The 26,947-nt window shown below is 33.5% G+C and overlaps 1 protein-coding gene across 2 annotated transcripts in view; it reads left to right on the top strand.

Annotated features, from left to right (window-relative positions):
• Pgr (progesterone receptor) overlaps window positions 1-26,947 on the top strand; it is a 64,323-nt gene that overhangs the window by 21,380 nt on the left and 15,996 nt on the right. For both annotated transcript variants that reach the window (XM_004870806.3, XM_087212317.1), the window contains exons 4-7: window positions 10,119-10,412; window positions 18,386-18,530; window positions 20,307-20,437; window positions 24,394-24,551. In XM_004870806.3, coding sequence (XP_004870863.2) covers window positions 10,119-10,412; window positions 18,386-18,530; window positions 20,307-20,437; window positions 24,394-24,551 — 728 coding nt within the window. The remainder of the gene's footprint in view (window positions 1-10,118; window positions 10,413-18,385; window positions 18,531-20,306; window positions 20,438-24,393; window positions 24,552-26,947) is intronic.

The following is a 26,947-nucleotide window of genomic DNA, read 5'->3' as shown; positions in this document are numbered from 1 at the left end:
GGTTCTTGCTTGGATTTTTCTCTCTTTATTGTTGTTATTGACTTCACACTTGAATATCTGAATGAAGCAACCAATGCTTCATTGGTTCATAACTTTATAGATATCCAGCATATTGAGGTCTCTTACAAGAAGTAAGAAAATTCTGTCCATCAAGTAGATGTTTTGGGTCATCTTAATGACCTGTCATTAAGTAATGTAAGTTGACTCTGGGCCCTGTCACTCACTACCTGTATGACATGAATAAGTCACCAACATTTTCTGGGCATTAGTTTTCTTATCTATAAAATGAAAACACTGAAGTCCTTTCCAGCTCTAAAATTGACTGTATAAATTTGCCAGGTTTATTGTTCTCCAGATCCTAAAGCGACTGGTTAATGTGAGGTTGCTAGCAATGGAATAAGAATCCATGGAAGCACAGTAATATTAGTGATTCCCTTTTCCCATATTTGTGTCACTGGTAGGATCTATAAAACTTTTAAAAGTATAGACAAATGGTTTGAATGAAAATAAAACAGCTTAACTCTCTAACTATTTTTTTACTTCACCACATCCTGTCCAATACTGCCTGGGAATCATGGATTTTATTTCTAGATGCAACTTTTCAAAAGCATAATAAAATATGTCCGTAACTGTTGAAACTAAACATGTTTCTACTTCAGTGCATATCTAAAAACAGCTTGTTTTCCATCAATGTTATTCATCTTTTCCTTTGATAAATGTTAATATTTAGATCAATATTTGTCAAGTTTAAAGCCTACCTAAATATTACCTCCTCCCTAAAGTTTTTTGGCCAACATGCTTGAGCAAAATTGATCACCAAGGCAACATGCTGGACACTTTATAATAATTTACTTAATTAGACCACTCACAGTATTTTGTAACTTCTTGAGTAGAGATTTATTTTCCCTCAGTTAAGGGAAGCACCTAAGTCTTAAATATGTCTACAGAAATGCCTGGCTTAGGGAAGTTCTCAGTAAATATTTATTGAATGAATATATCCTCTCCCAGAAGATTAAAAATTTTTGAGTGTTTAGAAGGGAAAGGAAAAATTATGAGAAAAGGAAAAAATGGAAACAAAGGCTTTGTAAATAGGGAAGGGTGGAGGTGGTGAAGGGAAGGCACGGAATAGGGAAAAATAAGAACCAAGATACATCATTTACAGGTACAAATACCCAATGATAAATGTTAAATGTATTGTATACCTAAAATGTACCAATAAAAGAATTTAAGCAAAAAAAATTTTTTTCAGTCTTACACCTCAACTTTCTGTTCTTTATATTTTAGGTTTACCTTCAGTAACCTCCTAAACTTTAGCAATTAGGACTTTCTTACAAATCACACATCCGCTTACTGGTGGAGCTAGAAGAAAGAGCTGACAATACTCTGACCCGTGGTGCAGTCACTGTTTTCTATAGTATGCTTGCTTTGGAAAATGGCAAACTCTCTAAGGCTGAACCTAGACTCCGTTAGGATCTTCCATTCTGTGTATGTGCTGCCGAAGCGAGCACAGGATTTTCCATTTTGAATGTTCTCCCCAATGGATTTAAAAGACTCTCCAACTTTATCACAGAATAGAAATGGCAGAGTTTTGGTGGAACCTTCAGAATGTTCCTGAGGATCAGCGACATAACCTAGAAAATTTCATGTCTCATAGTACTCTAGCTTTATAGCCTATTTTCCGAGATCCTATAACATTTCACTATCTCCGTTATCCAAAATCCTTGTTCTTTTTTCTATTACAGTGCTTCCCAATCCATACCTGACCAACTTTACAGTCATTGCTATATTTTCACACCTTCCATAGTATGATTTATCTTCAACTCTTTCCCTCTTCCTTCACCTCCCTTCTTCTGTTTCTCCTTAATTTCCTGTGTATCTACTTTTCTCTCTCCTTTTTCAGTAAATATATTTAACTTAATATTTAACAGGTACTATTATAAGTTCTGGGAATAAAGCAGCAAATAAAATAGACCAATCCATGCCCTTGTGGAGTTTAAATTCTGAGGATGGGGAGAAAGGAATGACATATATGTCAAATGATGATAAATGCTGTGAAAAATATTAAGCAGGGTGCATTAGTAAGGAGTATCAGGGAGAAGAGTCATTTTTAGCCCTTTACTCTGATTAATATTTTCATTTCATTTAGCCAATTCCTAAGCAGTAGTTTTGTTGAAGTCATGGATTTGATATACTACTTATAATTTTCCAAAATAAATATAATTCATAATGATAAAATTAATATGCAATTAAAATATAAATTATGTTTAAATAAATTCAAAACTAAATATATAGTAATGTATACCTAAAAATAGCTCATGTATCAAAAGTGCTGTATGATCCACTGTAGGAAAAAATGTATTAGACCAATATTTCTTTTATGTCCATTGTGATAAGCATGCTGCTTAGTACAGTCATTGCTTCCTTGGGCACAGCAAGTGTAATCTCTAATAAAATAATTATGTAACAGAAAAATAAGTGATCTTAGAAAAGTACCGTGTACATTGCTATGCTAGGAGAAAAAAAGAAAGAATAAATTCTGAGTTGGAAAAAAGTTCAAGAGTGAAGACACTCAAAGTGTCCATAGATTCTTTGTAAGTGGAAGAGAACAAAGGTGTTCATAATGAACATTGTGTGTATCTGAAAAAAACATGATACTGTACATTCTGGTGGTAATTTTTCTAGAAAGTTATTTAACATAAATAGGAAAAAGTTAAACTTGAAAATTAGCTTGGGACAGTTGGAATCTGAAGTTTGAACTCTATTCTATAGCATTGGAGCCAGTCAGCTTTCTTCACATATTATCCTTGGACTATCCACGAATAAGTACAAATTTCTAAACATGATGTTTGGGGCCTCTCATTGCCTTGCAGCTATTCTCTTCTAAGCCCTTCTCCCAACCCAGTCCTTTGTAAATCCTATGCCATAGGTCAGCTAATTTCACTTGACCTAGCAAGTGTTTTACCTTTGCCTGCCCACTCTCCTTTCATGCCTCATGAACTTTGACTTATCCTTCATAATAACTTCAGATGTGACAATTTCTATTAAACCTTCCCATCTTTCCAGTCAGTACAAGGGCAGGGGTTTTGTGGGGACCTAGTCCAATATAGTGTTTTCATGTATGTGGAGCCTGGAGGCCTTTGAAACAGCTTGGATGGAAACTTACCCTGATTGTTCTTATTTCAGCATTCCTTCTCTTACAATGGAAGAATGACCAAGTTGACCACAGTCTGTTGTGTATTCCTGCACAACTACACCACTCTCTGAAATGCTATAGTTGCCGACATTTTGACACTCGGTAGAATACGTCTCCCTGAATTACACTTCGTCAAAATTTTGGGTTTTCTTGGCCATCTGAATCATTCTCTTAAAATTTTTTAAAGGTTTATTCACAGTGATTTCCAATATTTAAAGCCATGCATGGGTTTTTAAGAATACACAGGAACAATTAACTGTGTATTTTTTGCCTCTTCTTAGTCCATCTTGCAAACAACATCCCAAATTACCACTAACAAGTTACTCAAATTAATTTGTCTTCTCCAAACAACATATTGTCTTTCAAAATAAGATGAAGTTTCATAATATGAAGTAGCTTATAAAGACAAATATATAATGCAAAATCTTTTATATTTTGAGGGATAATTTTGGAATTTTAAAAAATGTATTTCAAGTTTATATTATATAAAGATTCATTCAAGTCTAATGGTGTCCTGTAGTCTACATCACAAACTGAGAAATATAGCAGTGGTGCACTTAATTACCTCTAGTAGATTTGCACAGAGGTTTTAGAAAGAAATGGGCAGTATCTAGTGATATGCCATAGTTGTGTTATTATTCTGCTTGAGAGAGTCAGTGGCAACCGTTTAGGAAATAAATAATCCAACTGTGTAAACCAGAAAAAAAACGGAGTAAATTCATTGGATTCAACTCACATTGCTTGGACCAAATTAAATGTGTGGAGTGAAGGGGAATGTACGTGTGGACTGTCAAAAATTAGAGTCCTCTTTTCAGTGATAATCTCAGTTGTTCGTGGTTGCTTCTTCCAAAATTAAGAGGAGATTATCATGGAACAATTACCTTTATACTACTGAAAACGGAGTCCACCTCCCCTATCTTTCTTCCTGTCTCCCTTCTTCCTCTCTCTTTCTTCATTCATTCATTCATGTTTGTTACTCCTTCCTGATGTTTCTCATTCCTGACATACAAACCATTTGAATAAAGATGAAACAGGAGAGAACACTGGAAAACTTTTAAAAGATTTAGTAAAATTATATGGCAGAATATCAGAAGTCAGAAAATATGATTTTGATATGTCGACAGATTTTTGTTAATGGGCAGTTTGTACTATCTGCTTCAGTGGCTGTGTTCTTGCTGTAAGAATTATATTTAAGTTATTTGGTTATTTCATTGCATATGATTCTTGTTTTCAATGAATCACTTCCTTTACAGGTCAGAGTGAACTTTTGCATCTAGTTCATTGCTGTACAATACTGAGTAGGGAGATAGTTACACCCTTAACCATGGCAATATATCTTCTAATTTAGGTGTCCTGCTTCCAACTTCTTTCCTTTAGAACAGATTTTCCCTTAATGACTCACACACATACACACACACACACACACATTTCAAATTGAATAGAGCTATGTATTTTGAATTTATGATAAGAATGCTATATTATTAAAAAGGTAAATAATTCTTTCAAAATAAAGTAACTTTTCTATGTAAAGGAATAATTAAATGAAAAGTTATGTTTGCTTAAAAATATTTAAAGCCAAAAAGTATTCTATGGATTGTTTTCTCAGAGAGCCTTTTTAAATTTATAAAAAGTTGTTTTTAGAAAACCAGTTTTCTCCCTACTGTTTCACCTAGATTCACTCCTACTTCTCTTAACAAGAATAACTTCCCAGTGTAGAGAGTATGAGTTGTGTAGTAAAGTTTTACTGTTTTGTTTTTCTTTCTACACTTCACTGCCAGCAAGATTCCGATTCTCTTTCTGAAGAATTCCAGAATTTTGGAATTTAGAAAATAACACCTGTTTTGTAACATTAATTAGCATTAAAAACTAAAGCCATGTGCTATCTCTTTAAGGCAAAAATTGCCAAGGATGACGGCTGCCACCTACCTCTTTTAGTGCTCTCTTCTGGGCATCTCCTTTTCTTCTAAAATCCTGAATTTTGACCCAACATCTCTCAAAGACGATGCCTCTGACATCACTACCCAGGGCACTGCATGAAAGCCTGAAGCACACGATGTCTTCTGGTCCCTGGTTGTTCACCTGGAGCACCATCTCACACACAATAGCCTGGGGAACGTACTTAGACTGGCATTCTTCTTTCTTGAAATTTATTGTGTTTATATTTTGAACTGCTTTCAGGGCTACCTGCTAGAACTGTCCAGTCATATCTACCAGTGTTCTATTATTTTCTAGGCCCAGTAAAAAGTGGAGGTTGAAGGTTTCAAGTATCTCCTTCATTTGCTGTAAAATTGGAATGATTGACATTACAGATACATTTTTAAAATTCTAGTATGTATTTTGGCAAATAGTTACTTTTCCCATATATTTCTGTTATCTAGCATACTTGAGTGTTTGTTTTGTTTGTTCCACATACTCTTCTGATGTGGAAAATGGAGGTGGAATTGGATAAAGGGAAAGCAAAGCATGTTAGTTCAAGAGGGTTTGTAAGATCCTAGTCCCATTAGACCAGCAATAGATAGACCTATCTAGACATTCCTTTATAATTCTCTGCAGGTACTTTTGAGACAACTCTCTGTACATCCACCCAAACTACAACATGGTTATTGTGTCCTTCATAATGTCCAAGGATTTACATCAGTACTTCATTGTCTGCTGATCTTTGTCCTTTGTTTCCTTACCTTTGTCCCAGGGAGCTCCTGGTTGCCATCAAACTTACATTTTAATAGCCAACACAATACATTTTATATCCTTTCACACAACAAATTGGACACTTTCACCCTGACATTTGTGTCATTCATTCAATCTAAAATATTTTGCCAGAAATAAAGTAAAATAGTAAAAGAGAGGAGACAGCACAATAAACAGCGCTCATTTCAGAACAAGATCCAGATTTAGCAATCATTTTTTGTTGAATCTATTTACCATATTCAAGTATGAGAAGGATCACAACTATCCCATTATTCCTTAAATATTGCTTTCCGTTATGTCCCTCTTTCTACCTTTCGAATGCTTACTAGTATATGATGGACTAGCTCTTTATCTCCTTCTCTGTTAATCCTTTTTACTATAATCCTTGTTTTCTATATCATTATCTGGCATTGTTCGTATAATTTAGTTAGTTTCGTCTTCCAGTTCATGATTCTTTATTGGACTATGTTCTTTAATTTTTTCTTCCACTGTAGTGGTTTTTAAAAAAAAATATTAGACATTCTACTTTTACAGAGTTGTCTCATTTAGAGTAGTTTTTCCATTCTTTTGTTTTCAATCCCTTAACAATTATAATTATATCTACCATGTATGAGATGGGGTGCTATAAACAAGAGGCCTATATTTTAGCTGAAGACATAAAGAAAAACACACAACATAAAACTATTTTTGCCTTGTAGAGTACTTGACAGGTTCAATATGAATGGAACAAGGGGAAGAATATAAGAGAGATAATCTATGCAAGATTATGTTGAGCCTTGCAGAGCTTGATAAAGTCTTTAAAGTTCATACTAGGTAGGATTGGAAGTCATGGGGTGTAATGAACAAGGAGTCACAGTCTGATTTAAGTTTTTAAAGCCTCACTCAGTTTTATAAAGAATAAACTATAGAAGTTGAAAGCTGGGAAAACAGCCACCACATTTTTCAGTTGTCTGTGTCACTCGTGACCTAATATATGGTGGAAGCAGTGGAAATGGGGAGGAGCATTGTATTTCCATAGTATCCATTAGAATATGCTGGTGGAGGGGATGTGACAGGGCTTCCCTGAGCCTCCAAAAAATCAACTTGTCTACGTCTTAATTTCATCCCTCACATCCTCATTCATCAGGTTGAATGGCAGAAGACTCTTAAGCCACTTTCTTCATCTGTGGTGTTTTTTTTTTTCATCTGTATTTTTAACCCCTCATGCCCACCCCTGGCATCGTAGTCCACATCTTCCCTCCTTTGAACAAAACTATGAAAGCACCCATATATATCATCTTCTGCCAGTAAATGCAAAAGGCATGAGGGGTGTTACTGATTCAAAACACCTAGTCTCCTGTTACGTGACTCAAAACACCAGGTGCTATTATTTTTCAGAAGTACAAATAATGTTGTAATTAATACAAAGTCAAAGAAACCAATAGTGTAACCAAATCCTGATGAAACCAGAATTGAAAAAGATGAAAAAGAGAAATGAGGTTAAAGTAAGTTGAAAAAAAAAAAAAAAGCAAAGCAAGGGAGGATCTGTGATAGGTGGGCTGGTGGCTCTCTTCAGTGAAGGATAAGGCTTAAGAGCATCTTCTGAGGGCTGGCAGTGTTCAGCCTTTTGGGCTTTATGATGGTTTGTTTAGCTGTACGTTTTCAGTTGTGTTGTTGCTTTATAAATCACAATAGAATGTGAAGGTGGTTATGGGAAAACTGGATGGGATAGGTATAATTCCCATAATCTTAAACCATTTTCTATTCGGTTTTCAAACTATATGCATTATTACACTTAATATTTCTAATGTAAATTACTATACCAATGACCTTGGATTAGATAATTACATGAAATTTTGATTTTATATGTTTAGTCTATATAATCTTCAAAACATAAAGGCTTGCTGTGCAAGCGCAAGGACCCGAGTTCGATCCCCAGTACCAAAAAAAAAAATAAATAAAGGCTTGTTTTTGTAAGTATATAATAATTGTTCTTAAATACAAGTATTATTATTATTTTCTTTTAGAATCTAATATTCTGTATTAAGTTCTGCTTTGAGCTCCTGCTGTTTGATGTAGGTCATTAAATATTAAGCTTTAACTATTATAAATACAAAAAATATAAAGAAAAAAATAAATTGGAAGGAAAAGAATTTCATTCCTGGAGTTATTATCAGGGATATTGGAGGGTGTATTTTTTGTTAGTCATGGAAGTTTAGGATTGTAACTAACATTAAAAAACACTGAATTCAAATTTTGTGCACTTTTGCACAAACTGTTGCTTAGACCTCTTCACCAGAATGGTAGGGAATGAAAATGCAGCCCGGACCAGAGACTCCAGTGGTGTTAGGAGGTAGAAAGGGTTTGGACCTTCGTGACCACAAAATCTGAGTTCTACTATTCTAACCTCAGATGTGATCTCTAATCTTCATTTTCCCAGTCTAAAAATGGAGTTAATAATCCTCACTTTTCAAGATATTTTGTGAAGCTTTTGTTACTTCCCTTCTCTTTGGTGACTCATTCCTTCCCGGAGAAGCCCAATTGTTCTCAGTACAAAATTCTGAATCCTTTTTGTATATTGACCCTGACAGTTGTTTCCCTGTCACCTGAGTTCTAGCTTCAAATTCCTTGGGGTTTTGGAAAAAGTGTACTCCTTTTTTCTTATGACAACACTTGAGCTCAGAAATCACAAAGATGAATGCTTATAGAGACAAGCAGGTAAGTTAATTGGGTAGAGTGGCAAGACTTATGAAAACTGACTGCTGCTCCACTACCAGTCTGTGCTCAGAATTGGACAAACAAATGTGCATTTCTAACATGTCACTGCCACCTAATTAACTCAGGGATGTTTTTATAACTCTGACCAGTGTTATATGAGCCCCTCAAAAAAATATGTCTATGAGCAGATCAGGTATTAGAGCCAGCATATTACAACTTCCATTTACATCATTGTAAGCAGTTACCAGGCCTTTCTTAGCTAAGCAGCACAGCCACTTCATACTGACAAGCAGCTCATGCCTGGCACACAACAGGTGGGACTGAAATCCAGCCTGCCCTCAGGTCACCAGAACATTTGTTCTAATCCACTTCTAGGCCTCTGTGAAGCAGAAGCAGGCTGCATGAGTATACCGGTCTCCTTCAGTGCATGCTCACGAGGTAAATTCTGCTCATCTCACAGACACATTTTTTTTTTCCTTTCTAACACACCACAGTTCATCAAAGTAGACATTCTAGAAATTGTGTAAAAAATACAAATGTGGTGTGACCAGCACATTCCATGGAGTGCAAACTGTCTTCCCTTTACTTAAAAAAGATACTCTTAAGTTGGCTCCTTAGATCTTATAATAATCCATGGAATGATTTCAAGGGATCTGTGAACCTCCTGATATTGTATAAAAAGATTGTGCAGGGTTTGGATATATATGAATATCTTTTAACAGACTATTTAAAAGATTAACACCCCAAAGAAGATTTCAACAATCATTATGCAAATTTTAAACCATATTTCAACAAAGTAGTCTGAAGCTTTAGATTTTGGAAGGCAGTCCTATCAGAAGATCGATCAATACTGAGATTAGTCTCTACTAAAAACAACTTTTCTTTTTTCATACAAAGCTCCACAGCCCCCTGGTGGTCCTGGTGTAATTATCCACACCACACTAACCCAATGAATGATGATATTACTTAATCCAAATCTGAGACCTAAGAGTAAGATTTTATTTCATTTTATTAGACTGATGCTGTGTTAGTTACTTTTTTCTCATTGCTGAGAAGAAATACCCGACACTGAAAGTTAAAGGAGAAAGGGCTTATTTAGTCCAGTTTTATAGAGGTTTCCATCCATAATCAGCTGGCTCCAAGGCAGAGCAACACATGGCAGAGGGACTTTGCAGAGGAGAAACAGTTCATGGCACCCACATGGTAGCAAAAGCATCAAGGGAGAAGACAAGCTTCTTTCTGTCCCTTATATTTTATCCAGGCTACAAGATAAGGGTGATGCCAAACCACTGTACTGGTTTAGTAATCACATGCCCTTAATCCCAGCATCACACACTCTAGATTCACCCACCTCTGAAAAAGCCACCTATGACCACGTGAGGCTTTGGGGGGACATCTGGACTCAAACCATAACAGATGCCAAAATCTATAATGCTATGATTCTTAAGACCAGGAAAAATAATACACTTCTGGGATATTTAGTTCAATATTTAGTTCCTATATAATTAAAAGAACTTCTCTTCCTTTTTCTTTACTGTAGGTCGAAAGTTTAAAAAGTTCAATAAAGTCAGAGTTATGAGAGCACTAGATGGCGTTGCTCTCCCACAACCAGTGGGCATTTCAAATGAAAGCCAAAGAATCACTTTTTCACCAAGTCAAGAAATACAGTTGGTCCCTCCACTGATCAACCTGTTGATGAGTATTGAACCAGATGTGATCTATGCAGGATATGACAACACAAAACCTGATACCTCCAGTTCTTTGCTGACGAGTCTTAATCAACTAGGCGAGAGGCAACTTCTATCTGTAGTCAAGTGGTCTAAATCACTGCCAGGTAAAAATGATATTTAACAGCATTCAACAAAAATGTACTGTTTTTGTATATTTGTACATGTATATTGTTAAATAAAACTGTGTGTTAGCAAATTAACTGTAATGTAAAAAGCATGTTACATTGTATGTTCCAGCAGTTCAAAATGCTACATACCTTCATGTGTGCTATGGAAATACAAAAGAAGTATGAGTCTTGTTCATAAATCAAGAATTATATACATGAAACAGTTAAGAAATAGAAAATATGTGTCCAACCACTGATATAATAGCAGTTCAAGAAAGACATGTTGACCATTTTTTAAAATGTCTAGTTTATTCTAAAACTTAATTGAACAAACTTTAATTGGTCAGAAATAAAACTGAATGTATCTACTCATGTAACAAGTCAGAATTCACAGTATAGTAAGGTATCTAAGGTCAACTAAGAAAAAAAATTCCTAAACATAAAAAAGTTATTTGGGCTTAGAGAAAATAACCTCCAGTCACTATTTCTTCTAAGTTATAACCAGATAAAGGGGCTATAGCCCAGCAACAGTGAGGACTTAGATTATATCATCATGAAAGTATTTCAGTCACTTTATCTCCCATTTTGTTCCTTCTACATAGCTCCATCGGAGCCAAGTGGTTGAAAGAATAAGGATGAAATTCTCACTTGGGTAAATCTTAGACTGCAGTACAAGAAGAAAATGTGCAGCAATTGTTTGTGGAGGTGTTAATCTCATGATTAGAAATAAATCTTTTTTCAAAAATTACATTCTCTTCACACCAGTAATATCTTTATACTTCTTTAGACCAATTTATTTTTTCCAGTCTCTGATCAAGAATATTATGTCCTTTTAGTCCCCAAGTAAATTCAGTAGGATGTTTGGAAAAAAAATCCTTTCCAATTTGCCTTAATATATTTTTCAATTATTATTCTACCTGAAAGGTTTGAAACATAATAGATGAATTGTTATTGAACATTCAAGGTTGCTTAAAGAAATAGAAAAATAGATCCCTGTTTGGTGAATTTTTAAAAAAACTACATATTGAATAAAAGTTGCCCAGCTTCTTATTAATTTCATTCTAGCTGAAGGCCTTGGACAGGTAATTATTTTTTTTCATTAGGAAAGTTCTGAATAAGTTCTGTAAGATTGTTATCAAACTTGACCACCCTTTACTAAGCAAAATGTTCTAAGAACATTGATAAAATTAGTATATAAAATATGTATGTTTAAAAGTATTTTTAATTTATCTATTATTTAGATACGATTTTTGATAGAGGTTATATTTCTGTTGTTTGTATTTTATGTTCCAAAAGACTCTAACATTAGCTGACAAATTTAGAAAATCAGCAATTATATTCAAAAGATAAATTATTTACTATGGATAAAAGTTAAGTGAGCTTTTTAAGTTGAAACAGATACCTACCAGTAGTGTTTGACCCCATTTGAAAGAAAGGAAAGAAGGAAAGAAGGGGAAGGGGAGGGAAGGAGGGAGGAAGGAAGGAGAAATTTTTACTTTGATTTTGGTGACAATTATTTTATTATCGAAAATATAATTTATATGTAGCAAATGAGAATGATAGCAACACTGTCATTACATATACTGTTGCCATTAACTATAAACAAGGGAAGTATTGGAGTTATCAAAGCATTGTGACCATTGTGGCCTATGGTCTTTCTAAACCATATTTGCATAGACTGCATTTGGAAGTAGCACTACTGATTGAATGATGAAAATGCTCAATGAACTCATCTATCTTGGATTCCAAGAAAGGACTCATAGGGACATGTTTATAATCTAGTATCATTAGCTACTCCAAACTGGTTTCAGTTGACTTTAAACAATGTTAGTTTTTATTTACTGATTCACTCATTACATGACTATTATATACCTTCTGTGTGCAAGATCTAAGAAACAGTAGTGTTAGGAAATCCAGAAAGCTAGATTCATGGTGTGAATACATTTTGGTGCAAGATACAATACCATTTGGTCCATCAGTTGCACACATATGAGAAGTTTACTTTATCCATTCACTTATGTGTAATAAGACTAATAAAACTGTTTAATATAGACTTTTGTTAAAGTTGCCCTTATAATAAGATAGAATATGAATTTACTTACAGTGCAAAAAAATTCTTTGCTAGACTTTGAAGTCATTCTTTCACAATAGGAAAGTATATTTTGGAAATCAGATTAAGAGCAGGTGCAGAATAATCATTATAACAATGATGATAACCATACATGGGGATCCCTAGGCATAAATCTGCAGATATTTTGAGGATTCTTGTTGCTTAGTCAGGACTTCTTTTCTTATTTGTCTATATATTTTCATTATTTTTGACCAGTTACAATAATTGCAGCTTATCTTATTTCTCTATATATTTCAAAGATATTCTTTTATTATTTAATAGAGATTTGCAAGATGCTCTATCCTCATGAAAGGATATTTATAAACCATCGCTTAGGGTACACTGCATCAGACATATGGTATTTGTATATAAATGATTTTACATTGACCTTTATGTGTAGCTTCAGTGAGCAATATTTGGAGTTTAGAGCAAAACATTATCTGTGAAATTTAAAAATTGAACAACATATTTCTTCTACTAAGGAACTTTTGAGCCAATAAGAGACATAAAATATTGAACAGCATGTGTGGATGTGGCATGAGATACAAATATAAAAAAGGTTGGCGCAGAAGAACATTCAACATTGGGGAATAAAGAAAGGAGATATGCGATTTGTCAGGCTACCAGACTTTATCCTTGATAAAAAGAAGTGCCAGATAGAAGGAAGAATGTGTATGATGTTGTAAGGAAAGGAATGCTCCAGATCTATCTGGTGATTAATGAATTAAACCAGCATAAGACAATGGTTCCTAACCTTTTCAAATGTGAGAGTCTCTTAAAAACATCAAAACTTTTATCATAGGTCACTCACCACACAAAAATGAGTGGCCTACTAGGACTAAAATTAGGCTTTGATAAAGGCTTTTATGAAGACTTTCAAAAATCACTTTTCTAACACCTTATTCCACTGAAATTACTGTTGTCCATGTCAAAAAAATATTTTTGTTAAATGAATATTTTAAGCCCTTACCATGTTTCACATACCTGTGAGGCCATTGACAAACTATTTCATAACTCCTGTTTGTTCTTCCATTCATATCATAAATTTGTCATGGCCTAAGCTCTGTCCTCTACTCCAGTACGCTCTCACTCTGCACAGTCTGGATGATTCATTCATAGCCTTTCTCTAATTACCACGATATCCAAATACTTTTTTTTCAATACTTTTAAATATGTACCATCAGCCCAGACCTTCTACTAAGCTATTGGACTGTATATTTCAAGAGCTTCTTACACTTCACTATCTAGATGAACTTCCAAGTGAACATGACCTTCTTCTCATGAAACCTAACCTCTTTTTTCTGTATGTTGAAATGACACCTCAACCAGACTCTTTGGCATCCTCTTTGGCTCGTTTTCTTCTTAATCCCTAGGTCAGCTGTCAAATTCTGTAAACTCTGCTTATTAAATATATCATGCATTATACATACAACTTCCACTGCTAATGCCATCCTGATTTAGTTTTATATCATATTTTACCTACATTTCAGCCCCCAAACAATCCTCTATCCTGCCCCAAGAATCATCCTTTTTTAAACAATTATAACAAATTATGTTTTCGCCTTTTCTTTTCAGAGTATAAGTCTAAACTCCTTAGCACTCGTATCAAAGGCCTTTCTGTGATCTGGCTCTTGAATTTGTAATATTAGCTCTTAGGAGTTTTTCTTTAAGAAACTGTAAGATCCAGTTCCCAGAATTCTCTTTGACCCATTTTCTTCGTCTTTCTGCCCATGTTGTTATTTACCTACCTGGAGGCCCTTCTCTTTTCCCACCTCTTCTGGCTGGCCCTTCACTAGCCATCAGGATTCACATCATCTGACAGTTCCACTACAGTGATTTCCCAGAGTCTTCCGAGATTAGGTGAAGGCACTCTTCACTTGCCCACTCTCCCTCACATCTGTCAACCACAGCACCAACACTGTAGATTAAAATCGTGTTCTGCTTTTATGTCTGTCTCACTAGATTATACGTGTTAAAGGCAGAAACACCATCTTCGTAATTTTTGTGTTTAGTGGAAGCCATAATGCTTCACTTCAATTAGGTGCTTGAAATAACTTACAGAAATTTAAAGAATAGAATTGTTATACAAAGAACTACACCACTTTTTAAGTCGTCAAGCACATGCCGCAGATCACACACATTATATATACTAAAGCTTCTCTGTCCTTTTCTGAGTTCATATTTGCATGTGAAAGTTCCTGCTTTGTGTCAGAAGGTGCTTGAATATATAATCCTCTGCCCTTGTTTCGCATTAGCTGTTTCAGTTGCATGACATTTTTTTTAACCTGAGTACACCCTGTGTATTTTATCAGAACTCTGGAAGTAATGTAATACAGGCCATCTCTTTACTGTATTGTTTCTTTTAATATTTTTAAGAGTTAAAAATTGGACATCTTGTAACCTGAGTTTTTTGGGGAGTTATCAAGTCATTTAAAAAGCAAGGGCATTTTTTTATACTATTGCTAAGCACAATTAGTGACCATCAGTTCTCTGTGTTTTCCATTTTGATCATCATCTCAAATGTACTAAATTTACCTCATCATTATCACCATTTGCAATTTGATCTCAATGTTCCCATCTTTGTTTCAGTATAAAATAATAGAATATTTCAGTTAATGCAGAAAAAATTATACTTCCATACAAGGAATATTCACATCAATTTAACACTGTACATTTATCACAGATAAGCCCTGCAAAAGGTAAAGTAAATAGAGGTTATTTTCTGAGTTCTGTTCTGTTAAATGGAAATATATTTTCTGCTATAAATGTAGGTAATTGGATACATTTTAAGATATTTTGATAAAATTTGCCTTTTTATTATAATAAAAGTGTTCCTTTATTTCAAGTCTTTAATAATCCCAGAATTCAAAAACAAAACAGAAAAAGCAAAAAGACAAAAACAAAGATTAGGGAAAAGTGAATTTAAATATAAATAGAATCCCTATTTTTTTAAAAAGAGTAAGTGAATGGCTTGTTGTATAAATTTATAGAACTTTTTTTTTTTTTTTTTGGTACTGGGGATCGAACTTGGGTCCTTGCGCTTGCGCAGCAGGCAGCGAAACCACTGAGCTAAATCCCCGGCCCCCAAATTTATAGAATTTTTATAAAACTAGCTAGGGGTTAACAAAATAAAAGTAGAAAAATATAGCGTAGTTATGTCAGATATTTAAGTATTTTAAAATTTTTTCTATAGAAAGTTATAAAAGTGAATGTGAAAGAATATAGAGAATAATAAATATATTGTAGGAATTTATATTCCTGGGCATTAATCTTTTAATATAGCTAATTAACTGTAAAAAAGTTTTCTACAAGCATCTCTATACATACATATATATATATATATAAAACTTTTGACAAAATATATATGAAGCACATATTGTAGGAAATATATATCCCAGATAGAATATTTATCTTTTGAATTTATTGCCATTACTAACATTTATACTTTAGTTGTATTACACAGGTTCTATAATATAAAATGACATAAATTTCAATCTCCTGTTTTAAAATTAGAGACTTTCTATCAAACAGTACTGGCTTTCATACACCAATTTCTCTATGGAGCAGCTCTGTTATAAAAACCATTGATAGATTAATAGCACATATTTGTATTGTGCTTTACAATATGCATAATTATCTCATATGAGTTTATGGCAAGTGATTGAATTAGTTATCATTATTGTTGTTCTCTTATCTATGAAGAAATGGCTTGCCCTCAGTGGTTTTCACTAAGGATAGAACTGGGATGGGAACTTAGGTCTTCTGTCCAGAACTCCTTCTAAGAGGAGTATTATGTATATATGCACTTGACAGTATATCTAAGTTATATGAAAATAAAGAAAATGATGAAAATTACATGCCAATTTTTTTGGATGGTTATTTAGAGCCTCTCTGTGCACCTGAGTAAATCAGAAGTCTTAGATGCCCACAAAAACCAGAAACAATTGTGTTAATTCTATAAAATTTTTTAAAAACTCATAAAAATGCTAAAGGACACCATGGAGTCACTAAATAGAAGTTAGAGGGCAAATATAGAAAATGGGCAGAAACTGAGGTGTCTCTAAAGGACATAAAAAACAGCATTACAACTACAGCCACTGTATCCTACCACCCGAGTGCCACCCTCATTCAGAATAAATATCTATGTTTGCTTCACTAATTCTGATTCAGCATCCTGGTAATCTGTGGTCCATAAGCCCAGGAATGCAGAGGCTTTAGCCAGCTTCCTTAGTATGAAGGTTGGACACTTGGTGTCACCAGACTCCAACCAGTGGTAATCTGTCCACACAGAGAAAGGATGAGAGACAGGGAGGGAGGTTAGACACTGAACAGTGCTTCGTGTTTCCTACTCCCCACCCCCAAGAGGGAGACCTCTTATGAATATGCACTAGAGTTGTTCTGGGTCCCAGTAAATATGAGGAGTTCTAAAAGGTGAGTAGCAGTCCTCCTACTATTCACAGGAAGGTGGGGCATTTGGATTAGGTAGAGAAAAAACAGCTTGCTTTTCTGCTACTATCTTTAAGTATCTAATGTAGTCAGGAAATTAGTTTCTTTTGCCCTTGGTATCTAATGAATTAAGTTTTGCTTTGGTTTTATTTCTGAAATGAGTCATTTGTAAATGTGTTTTAATGGATTTTAAGAGAAACATGTTATTCATAGAGCTTCAAAATAATGGTTGCTGTTTTTACCCACGTTTTTTCTTTTAACCTTTAATAAAAGATTTTACCTACTTTCCTTGTTTCAACTACAATCAGATGTAAGTATATTACATATTTATATTTCCAGCCCAGATGTCTCCCCAGTCCTTGTTCACATGCCTGGTTGGTATCTGGATATTTTTGAGGTCCCTCAAACATGTCCACAATTTACACTTTTCTCTCCAGCTTGTTTCTCCTCCATTACAGCACTTTATCTTACCAATGCTATGATTACTAAAGCATTTGGTGAGGGGAGGGCGGAATTACTGAAAGATATATTTGAATCCTTCTTCCTGACTACATATAATTGCTAAATCTCTTTTATTTTACTCTGTACATAAATATTTCTCTGAGAACTCTCAATTCCTGTATGTTGACTTATTTCAAGCTTTTTTCATCTCACCTGTCCTTTGTCAGTAGCTCCCTTAACTCCAAAACTTACTCCCCTGAAAATATCTTCCACATAGATATCAAGGACCCATCTATAACATATACAAGGCTGCATCTCTTCCACTGCTTCTTAATAGATGAGACCTTTCATAATCTGACCCAAGCTTACACCTCCAAGACAAGTGATGTTAAAGGAAAATTAGACAGCACAATTGATAGCAGTGATTTTACAAACTAAAATCAATTTATTTTTAAATTCTCTAAGATTGAGATTCCTCAAAAAACTAAACGTATTCCACCTAAGCATTCTCTTTATCTTTTAGTAAGTTTTTCTTGGTCTGCTTTCCAGTTCACTGCTGTACACCTTTTAAGGTCTCTGTCACAGATCTCGTGTGCTTGACTCTCCTGTTGAGTTGTGAGCTTCTTTTGAGGGCAAGGATTGGATATCACTCATCTTCATAACCCTAACACTTCAACATGGTGCCTGGCATGGAGCCCTACACTGGAGGGTGTTGTCTAAATGAGTGACAGATGATTGATTCAGTTAGCATATTCCCAGAAATGCTAAGTCACAGTGATTAATTTTCAATGACTCCCAAAGTTGTGCCCTTTTTTCATTTTAAAGCTATATTATTTGTTAATCTTTCCTGAATTTTAAGGTAAGAAATATTGAGATTGAAAACATAGCATGCTAACATCTATTTTCATATTCCTGTGTGCTTTCAACGTTTTCAAAACACATCTTTGTGATCATTTTAAAATGTGTTTTGTAGGCTTTCGAAACTTACATATTGATGACCAGATAACTCTCATTCAGTACTCTTGGATGAGCTTAATGGTTTTTGCATTAGGATGGAGGTCCTACAAACATGTCAGTGGGCAGATGTTATATTTTGCACCTGATCTAGTACTAAATGAGTAAGTAGTAACTTTTTTATTATCATGAGTGTGTATGTAAGATAATTTTGAAAATTATACTTCAATAAATGATTATACATTTACTTAATATCCGAAATAATAGAATTTACTGAAAGATTTCTCAGAATTACCTGAGGATACAGCTTGATATGATCATCTTAATAAGATTGTATCATTTCTATCAGTAATTTTGGTATTTGGAAATTTTTCCTTTAGTTTCAATATATACTTTTTACTCAAATTTATTAAATTCTTCAAAATTGCATCAACAAATATACTTAAAAAATTAAATGTTTAGGTTTATAAAGTTTTATACCTTAGTGCCAATAAAGATATTGAAATAAATTACAAATATCATTTTGAAAGTATTGACTTAACTCTGAAAAGTAGAAATATTATCTTTTTTCCTATAAGAAAAACTAGACTGGTAATTTATTTTAAAATTGGAAGATAAACATTTCAATTTGCTTTAGTATATTTAAATAATTAATTTTCTACATATAACATTTAAATAAATAAGAATCATTTCACGGTAATATTTATGGTGTTCCAATGGTGAATCCTGACTTCCTGTAAGTAATTAATAACTTATACTTGTTTAAGACTTCATAGTTCACAATTTTCATATATTTCATTTCATTTTTCTGAAAACCCTTTAAAATAGGCAAGGAATTATCATCCTTCATTTTACAATTCAAAAAACTGAGGTTCAGGAAAATTCAGTAACCTACCAAAGAATCTGGAAGAATTAATCTTAACTCTTCTGAGTAAAAATCTAATCTTTTCACTATTCTCCTTAGCTTTTTTTGACTAATGTGGACATTATAAAACAGTACATGGCTGAGAAAATACCTTAAGTAAGTGTCCTCTACCATTAGCATTTATTTTTAATCTTGACAATTATTTAGTTCTTGGTAATGTTCCTTTTTATTCTTTTCTACATCACCATTCACCATATATTTCCCCTAGAAAAGGTCACAATGTAATTACTTTCTGTTGAATTCTCCCATTCAATTGCAACCAAACATATACCTACATGTGTGTGTGTGTGTGTGTGTGTGTGTGTGTGTGTCTGTGTGCGCACGTGAGTGCATTTTCATGGGAAAAATAAAGAATTTCTAAGCATGCCTCAGCTCACATTCTCAACTCCTATGACTTTTCTATTCTTTTCTTGGTTTAGATATTTAAAGTGTTGATAATGAAAAAGAGAAACAATATTGTCTGGTCAATGTATATTTAATTTTTTTATAATTTAAAAATTATTTATTTTAACCTCAAAAATTTAGTGTCAGAGTGGGGCATAGTAGTGCACACCTATAATCCCAGTATTCTGGGAGCTGGAGACAGGAGGACCACAAATTTGAGCCCAGCTTGGGCAATTTAGAGACTTAGCAAGAACCTTTCTCAAAAATAAAGGCTGGAGGGCTGGGGATTTAACTCAGTGGTTTCGTCGCCTGTTGCACAAGCGCAAGGACCCGAGTTTGATCCCTGATACCAATAAATAAATAAATAAATAAATAAATAATAAAGGCTGTAGCTGTAGCTCAGGGCAAAGGCCTTAGGTTTAAATCCCAGTATTGCTCCCCAAAAAGTACTTGTTATGAAAAAGTTTAAAGATGTTTAAAATTTCAAATATTAAGTTTGTTTATGAAATATAGTAGTCAGTCTCACTAATATGAGAAATAATTACTAAAATCCTATTCTATGATATATTACGTAAACTGGCTGAGACTTTTTTCCTGTTGCTTTTTCATGTGTGTTTACGTGTGGAGCTAGACAGCGTATGAAAGAGTCATCGTTCTATTCATTATGCCTTACCATGTGGCAGATCCCACAGGAGTTTGTGAAGCTTCAAGTTAGCCATGAAGAGTTCCTCTGTATGAAAGTATTACTACTTCTTAATACAAGTGAGTACAAGTAACTTAATAAAAGATATCTCATTTCTCAATTTTCAATTCATTACTGAAGCCTCAAATAATAATATGATCATTTAATTATTTATGAGGTGTAAATCTTAAATTGTAACTGTCAAGAAATATCCAATGTTATCGTAGACATTAATAAAGTTACTTGATGTTTTTTGTATTTTACCCACCTATGATAATAAAATAGTCTAGCCATTGTACTTTAAGCTATGCTTAAATGCTTTTTCATATTCACCTAATTTAATTAATATTGCATAAATACAAACTATGGTTCCTCCATCCTCCCAAAGTATTTACTGTATAAAACACACAACTTTGTTTGGAGTGGTTTTCGTTATATCAATAGGCAGTTATTAGAAATTGTTGCAAAGATAAGTAGCTTAGTGCATTATCAATGTGTTTGTCACTTATACGCAGTCCAGAGAACGAGAAAAATGCAGGCTTCTTTGAAGTAGTGGCCCCACCCTTTCCCGTAGGCTGGAGTCCTTCATTGCATTTCACTAGAAGTGAGCATCGAGTGAGGGATGGTTTGGAGGCAAAACTTGCAAATGTTATATACTGTACATCACTTCTACCCACATTCCATGGCCCCCTTTACCCGCAGAAGAAGCTGGGGGATGAAGCCTAGCTGTATGCTCAGAAGAAGAAATGACATATTATAAAAGATAGTATTAATCACCACAATGACAGAATAAAATATCCATTCCACTTTCCTCATACACAAGGAACACTCACCTCTACCTCAGTGAATTCCCAAGAACCTGAGTGGGAAATGTGAAAGAGGAAGAAAGACGGGGGAGGAGGGAGGGAGGGAGGGGAGAGGAGGGAAGGAAGAAAGGAAGGAAAGGAATTTTTAAATAATAAAAAAGCTACATTTACTTGTCTTTTATGTCCTTTCCTTACATAGGCAGGTTTATTATGTCCTTTCCTTACATAGGCAGGTTTAGCCTTAAGATGTACAAACTGATGTTTCCTTGATTCAAAATGATTTGCAAGAAAGCCACAGGGAGCTAAAATTTTAGATTGAGGTAAGCAAAATGTCTTGCTCAGCAGCATCTTTGCAGAGACTCCCTTGTAGTGACACAAATCTCAACTGGCTGGAGGATACAGGTCGGGAGGACAGGCAGAAGATCTAATTCCTTAAAAAAAGATTTCTTATGAAATTTATATGAAAGACAGAACTATATGGAATCTAATGATCCATAACCTTTTCCCCACTCTTGGGAACCCTGTTTTGAGCAAAGATTTTCAAGCCTTTTTTGGTGAAAGAGGATAGAGTAAACAAGGACAATATAAATGAGACTGGCTAAGAGAGTCAACTGAAATAAATTCAATATTACGGTAATTAATTCCTGTCCTTGTTTGTTTGTTTGACAATAATAAATCATATAGTAGTTATGTCACAGATAGTCCCAGATCTCCAAATTTCATTTATATCATTAACATGGTTCTGTATTTATGGGTAGAATACATTCTGTTGGGGCACCAAACAAGCCCTCTGTATGTTCAGAGCAGACCAACAGAAGGCTCTGCTCATTGTCATCACTCAGGAATCCAGACAAACAGAGGCTGCATCTTGACATGAGCATCACAATCACCAGAGGAGTGGTAAGGAAAAGTTGACATGGCTTTCACATACATGCAGTAGAAAGCAAGATTCTTGGGCACTTACCACTTCAAGAAGAAGGAAAAATAAAAATATTCGGTCAATAGCACTTATGTTTTACACATATCCTAATCAAAACTCTAATGAAATTTTTGGCAGTGGGGAGAAGAATTTGGAAAAGCTATTGAAAATTCATCTTTAAATCTAGGCGGATAGGTAGATAAGCATTACAAAAGTATGAGAGGAATTAGAATGCCACAATAATGCATACAGAATATGAGAAGAATAGATACTTTGAATTGTTAATCAAGTTGTATATATTACAACATAATTACCATAGTAGAAACAATATAAATCAATTAGTACAGAATAAAATATTGTTGAGAAAAATAGCACTATATTTGCAGAAAATTAGTTTGGATATTTACGTCAAATCATATCCTAATCAAATACCAGAAAATTGAGTTAAATTTAAACATTCAAATCATTAAGACAAACTACAAGATATATACAGTAATTTTTCCCAAATCTCAAATAAAAAATACTTTATAAAAAGAAACACAATGGGAAGGTTGGTAAGGATAAATCTGATGATGTGTTACAAAGTTAAACTTCCTATTTACTATTTACTATTAAAAACTAAAATGCATATTTCTAGGAACAGATGGCAGGTTAAACATACTTTTACTGTTATTTCCTACAAACTACACAAAAATCTTCATAAGGGAATTTACTAAGAAAATATTAAGAAAAATGATTTTATGTTATTTAAGAGTGAGCAAGACATAGGTTTCCATTGAAAACCTTAGAGATACAAGAAAGTTTGAAATAACTTCTGTGTGAAATAATTTAAGAGAAGAGACCATAGATATACACACAGTGTAGAGATACATTCAAATGAACAAAACTTATGTGCTGCACTCAGCATTTGAAAACTCAGAACAAAGAATTAACTTTTGGGTTTGTCTTTGGCTCGTATATGTGACTTTTTTCCAAGAGGAGTGGAAGCCATGGTCTGATTAGGGTGTTAGAAATAGAAACTTTTTCTCACTGCTGGGCACATATAGTTGCCTTTAAATTAAAGGCACTCTTTCACAGAAATTTTGCTAAGGGCCAAGATCACAGATGTATAGTAGTATAATTTAAGAGGTTATGTGATTTTCTTTGAGAAATCCAGATATGCCCGCAGAAAGGGGCAGATGGTTCACTTAAGGTTGCAGAATTGTTTGTAAGATAAGAGCACCCAAAGCAAAATTAAGCAAGGAAACTGGAGATTAGTAGTAAAGGTGCTGGAGAAATCAACCAGGGCATATTGGCTGATAACAGAAAGACCTAAAACTTTTGGGAGAAAAATAGTGGTAAAATTGACACTGTAATATAAGCATACAATTAGCAGTTACGTCTAAAATCTGAATATAGGCATTAAAAATCTCAGAGGTGAATATCTAAATTACTAATTAGCATCATAATAGGAATGAATAGTATTTGCATTAAATTAAATAAGAATATCCACTACCACTATTATTATCAAATATTGTTCTGTAAATGTTGAACAGTGCAATGAATTATGAAGCAGAAATGAGTGATACAACTATTAGAAAGTGGAAAATAAAAATATTATTTGAATGTAGTATTTTTTCATACCAATAGAAGGAAGTCCATGAAAAAATTGCTTGAATTAAACATGGAGCATTTGGATGTAAAAGAAATATTCAGATATTAATAGTTTTTTTATCAACATAAAAGCATTAGAAAATTTAGTGGAGCAATATTAAAATAACAACACCAAAAAGATGTATTATCCAAGAATAATGATCTCAATGAAAATGTTGGAAGGGCTGGGGATGTAGCTCGGTGGCGCTGTGCCTGCCTGGCAAGCGTAGGTCTGAGTTTGATCCCGGGTATCGGGGGAAAAAAAAGAAAATGTTTGAGATTTGTATGAAGAAGAGAAAACTTTGTTAAAAAATGCAAGAGTTTGTTAAAAAGAAAAGAAAGACCCAAAGTGCAGAAACTATAAGCCAAATGCAACCAAGTATTTGAGATAAGGTAATAGAGTAATGGTGGGTGCTTTTTTGAGTAAATGCTAAGTTAAATGCGTAATTCATTGATACAGTACTTAAATAAGTAAGCTGTAATGTTCCTTAATGTACCTTTATTTGTATATTCTTCCAGAATTAGAAGTTTACATGTCCTATCATTATCACTGGCAGTTTTTCCTATTTAATGTGTTTTATCTAGAATTACACATCAAAAGAAATCATTACTTATTCAGAAATTTATATTAAAAATGTTACTGTCAACATAATTGCCACTTGTAATTATCTCCTTACAGTTCCTTTGGAAGGACTAAGGAGTCAAAACCAGTTTGATGAGATGAGATCAAGCTACATTAGGGAGCTCATCAAGGCAATTGGTTTGAGGCAGAAAGGAGTTGTTTCTAGTTCACAACGTTTCTATCAACTTACAAAACTTCTTGATAGCTTGCATGATGTAAGTATTTGTTTTCCAGAATATAAATGATTATTCTTTAAATTTTTCTGGCTTTTTAAATGTTAAATAAGAATTTTTATTGATACTGTTTTTTCAAATTCATATTTGTACTTGAATTATAAGAGTATTTGTATCACACTAAGAATTTATATTGTATATTTTTATTTTCAATGTAGGGCACTCAAGTATCCTTTCGCTAGTGTTTTGTTTAACCTGGGGGTAATTTAATGACCAATAAGAGTTATGATAATTTTCCAGAATATGTTCTAAAATATTTTTGCTTAAAATTAGAAAAGTGTTTGCATGTACAGTAAAAGTGTGGATGTGCAAAGTAAAATGTAGCATTTTAGATGAATTGTAAATAACATTGTTGGTGGGATGACAGGCAATATACAGAAAAGCTGATATCTGCATATTTTTCAAATTTCCACTTTTTAGAATTTATCTTTTCTTTTTGTACTGGGGATCGAACTCAGGTCCTTGCACTTGCGCAGCATTTAGAATTTATCTTAAAGAAAGAATTAGGTAAACATTTAAATTCTTGGAAATATTTCTAGGTTTTTTTCTTCTCTGCTATAGTAAACAGCCCAGAAATGCCTAACATGAGGACTGGATTAATAAAACAAGATATATGTGATTAGTCAAGACATATTGAATACAAGCTTTATTGCTGCTTTGTTTAGAAACCACATTAAAATGACAGTGAAGGCATAAAAAAGCTATTCACTCATCAGGTCAACTTTTAAGGCCTTACTCCTGAATATGAAGAGACTGCCAAGATTATGAGCTGTTTGAGTATAGTCTCTGAAATGAAAAAAACGTAGAGAAAAATAAGCATAAAAAAGTGCTTGCAGGAAAAAGCACTAGTGCAGAGAACAGAAGAAAACTAAGATACTCAGAGAAATAATAATGATATAATGTCCAAGAAAGGAGAAATAGAAGATACTCAAAAAGGAATGTTTAGCAATAAAATACTTTTAGATAATTAAATATAGAAGATCAGAAATTAAAAATTCAATAAAAGGGATAAATCATAAAGGAACTTCTGAGAAAAAAATCATTAAAATTAGAACATTGAAAATAGAAGAGATACCAATTTTAAAGGATTAATCGAGAGAGTTCCAACATTCAATTAATGGGAATTTCCATTAAGAAAGAATAGAGAAGAATTAGGAAGAAGAAATTGTAGTAATAAAAGTTGACAAAACTGAAGGATATGAATTTTCTAACTGTAAGGGCCAATGCACAGGCACTGCACAATTAAACCAAGGTATATTATAAAAGTTTTGCATACCAAGAGTGAGAATATCCTATAAATGCCAGTGATCAAAGAAATAAGTCACATACAATTTGTCAGCATTTAAAATGGCATTAGATTTCTCAACAGCAACACTGGAAGCCAGAAGACAATGAAATGATGCCTTCAGAATTTTGAGGGGAAAGAAAAAGTACAAACACAGTAAGCCAAAGAAGTAGTAGACCTAACTAAGAAAGATGCAAAGCAATGTCCCAACATAGTAATTGCACAGAGCAATAATTAGTTTTGATTGAAGGAGAGAATTCTAGACTACCAGGTTCAGGAAAAAATGGAACTAGGAGATTGTCAGCATGCATATACATATTGAGGTGCTACTTTACAATTCTGCCAGAGAATTTGACTGTGACTTCGTGACAAATACGTAGAAAACAAACAAATAAGAACATAAGTGATTATCTCTTGTAAAATAAAAACAAGTTGCATAAGAAAAAATTTTCAATCCACTAGGCAACAATACAGATTTTTACAATACAAATGCTAGATATTGAGTCCACAAAAAATTCAATATTATGTAGAGACTGGGACAAGAAAAATTCATTGAGGAGTGACATATATAGTATGAGAAAGGAACTAAATCCTATTTTGCAATCCACATTTTCCAGTCCTCAATCAATAATGTCAAAATTGGAAGGCAGAATTTATTAGAAATGGTGATAAATATTAAAAGACACAGGCTAAAAATACTAAAGTCATTGTATCTGGGGAGCTGAAATAAGAATAGGGAGACATTTTGGAAGCTACTAGATTTTGTTGTTGCTGATGCTGCTGTTTATTTTATAAATCTTGCAGTACTATTTGATTTTTTAAATTATATATAAATTACTTTAATAGAAATAAAAATTAGAATAAAATTAATTATGTTGAATTATTGACATAGAAAGTAAAGATATCATGGAGAAAAGCCAGATAATATTTATGAAATAGTTGCATTTTGAAATGGTGTGTGTATAATATTGCATATCTACTTGTATATGGGTACAAAAAGTAAACAAAAATACAACAAAATATTCAACTTGTTTATCTTGTGGGGACATGGCCAGAATTTATTTCTTTAAATCTTTTCCTATTATCAGAATGT

The sequence above is a fragment of the Heterocephalus glaber genome, unplaced genomic scaffold, assembly GCF_053883595.1.
Source record: "Heterocephalus glaber isolate CG9 unplaced genomic scaffold, H.glaber_assembly_v1.0 deba00001429, whole genome shotgun sequence".
NCBI classification, from domain to species: domain Eukaryota; kingdom Metazoa; phylum Chordata; class Mammalia; order Rodentia; family Bathyergidae; genus Heterocephalus; species Heterocephalus glaber.
This window is presented reverse-complemented; position numbering and strand designations above follow the sequence as displayed.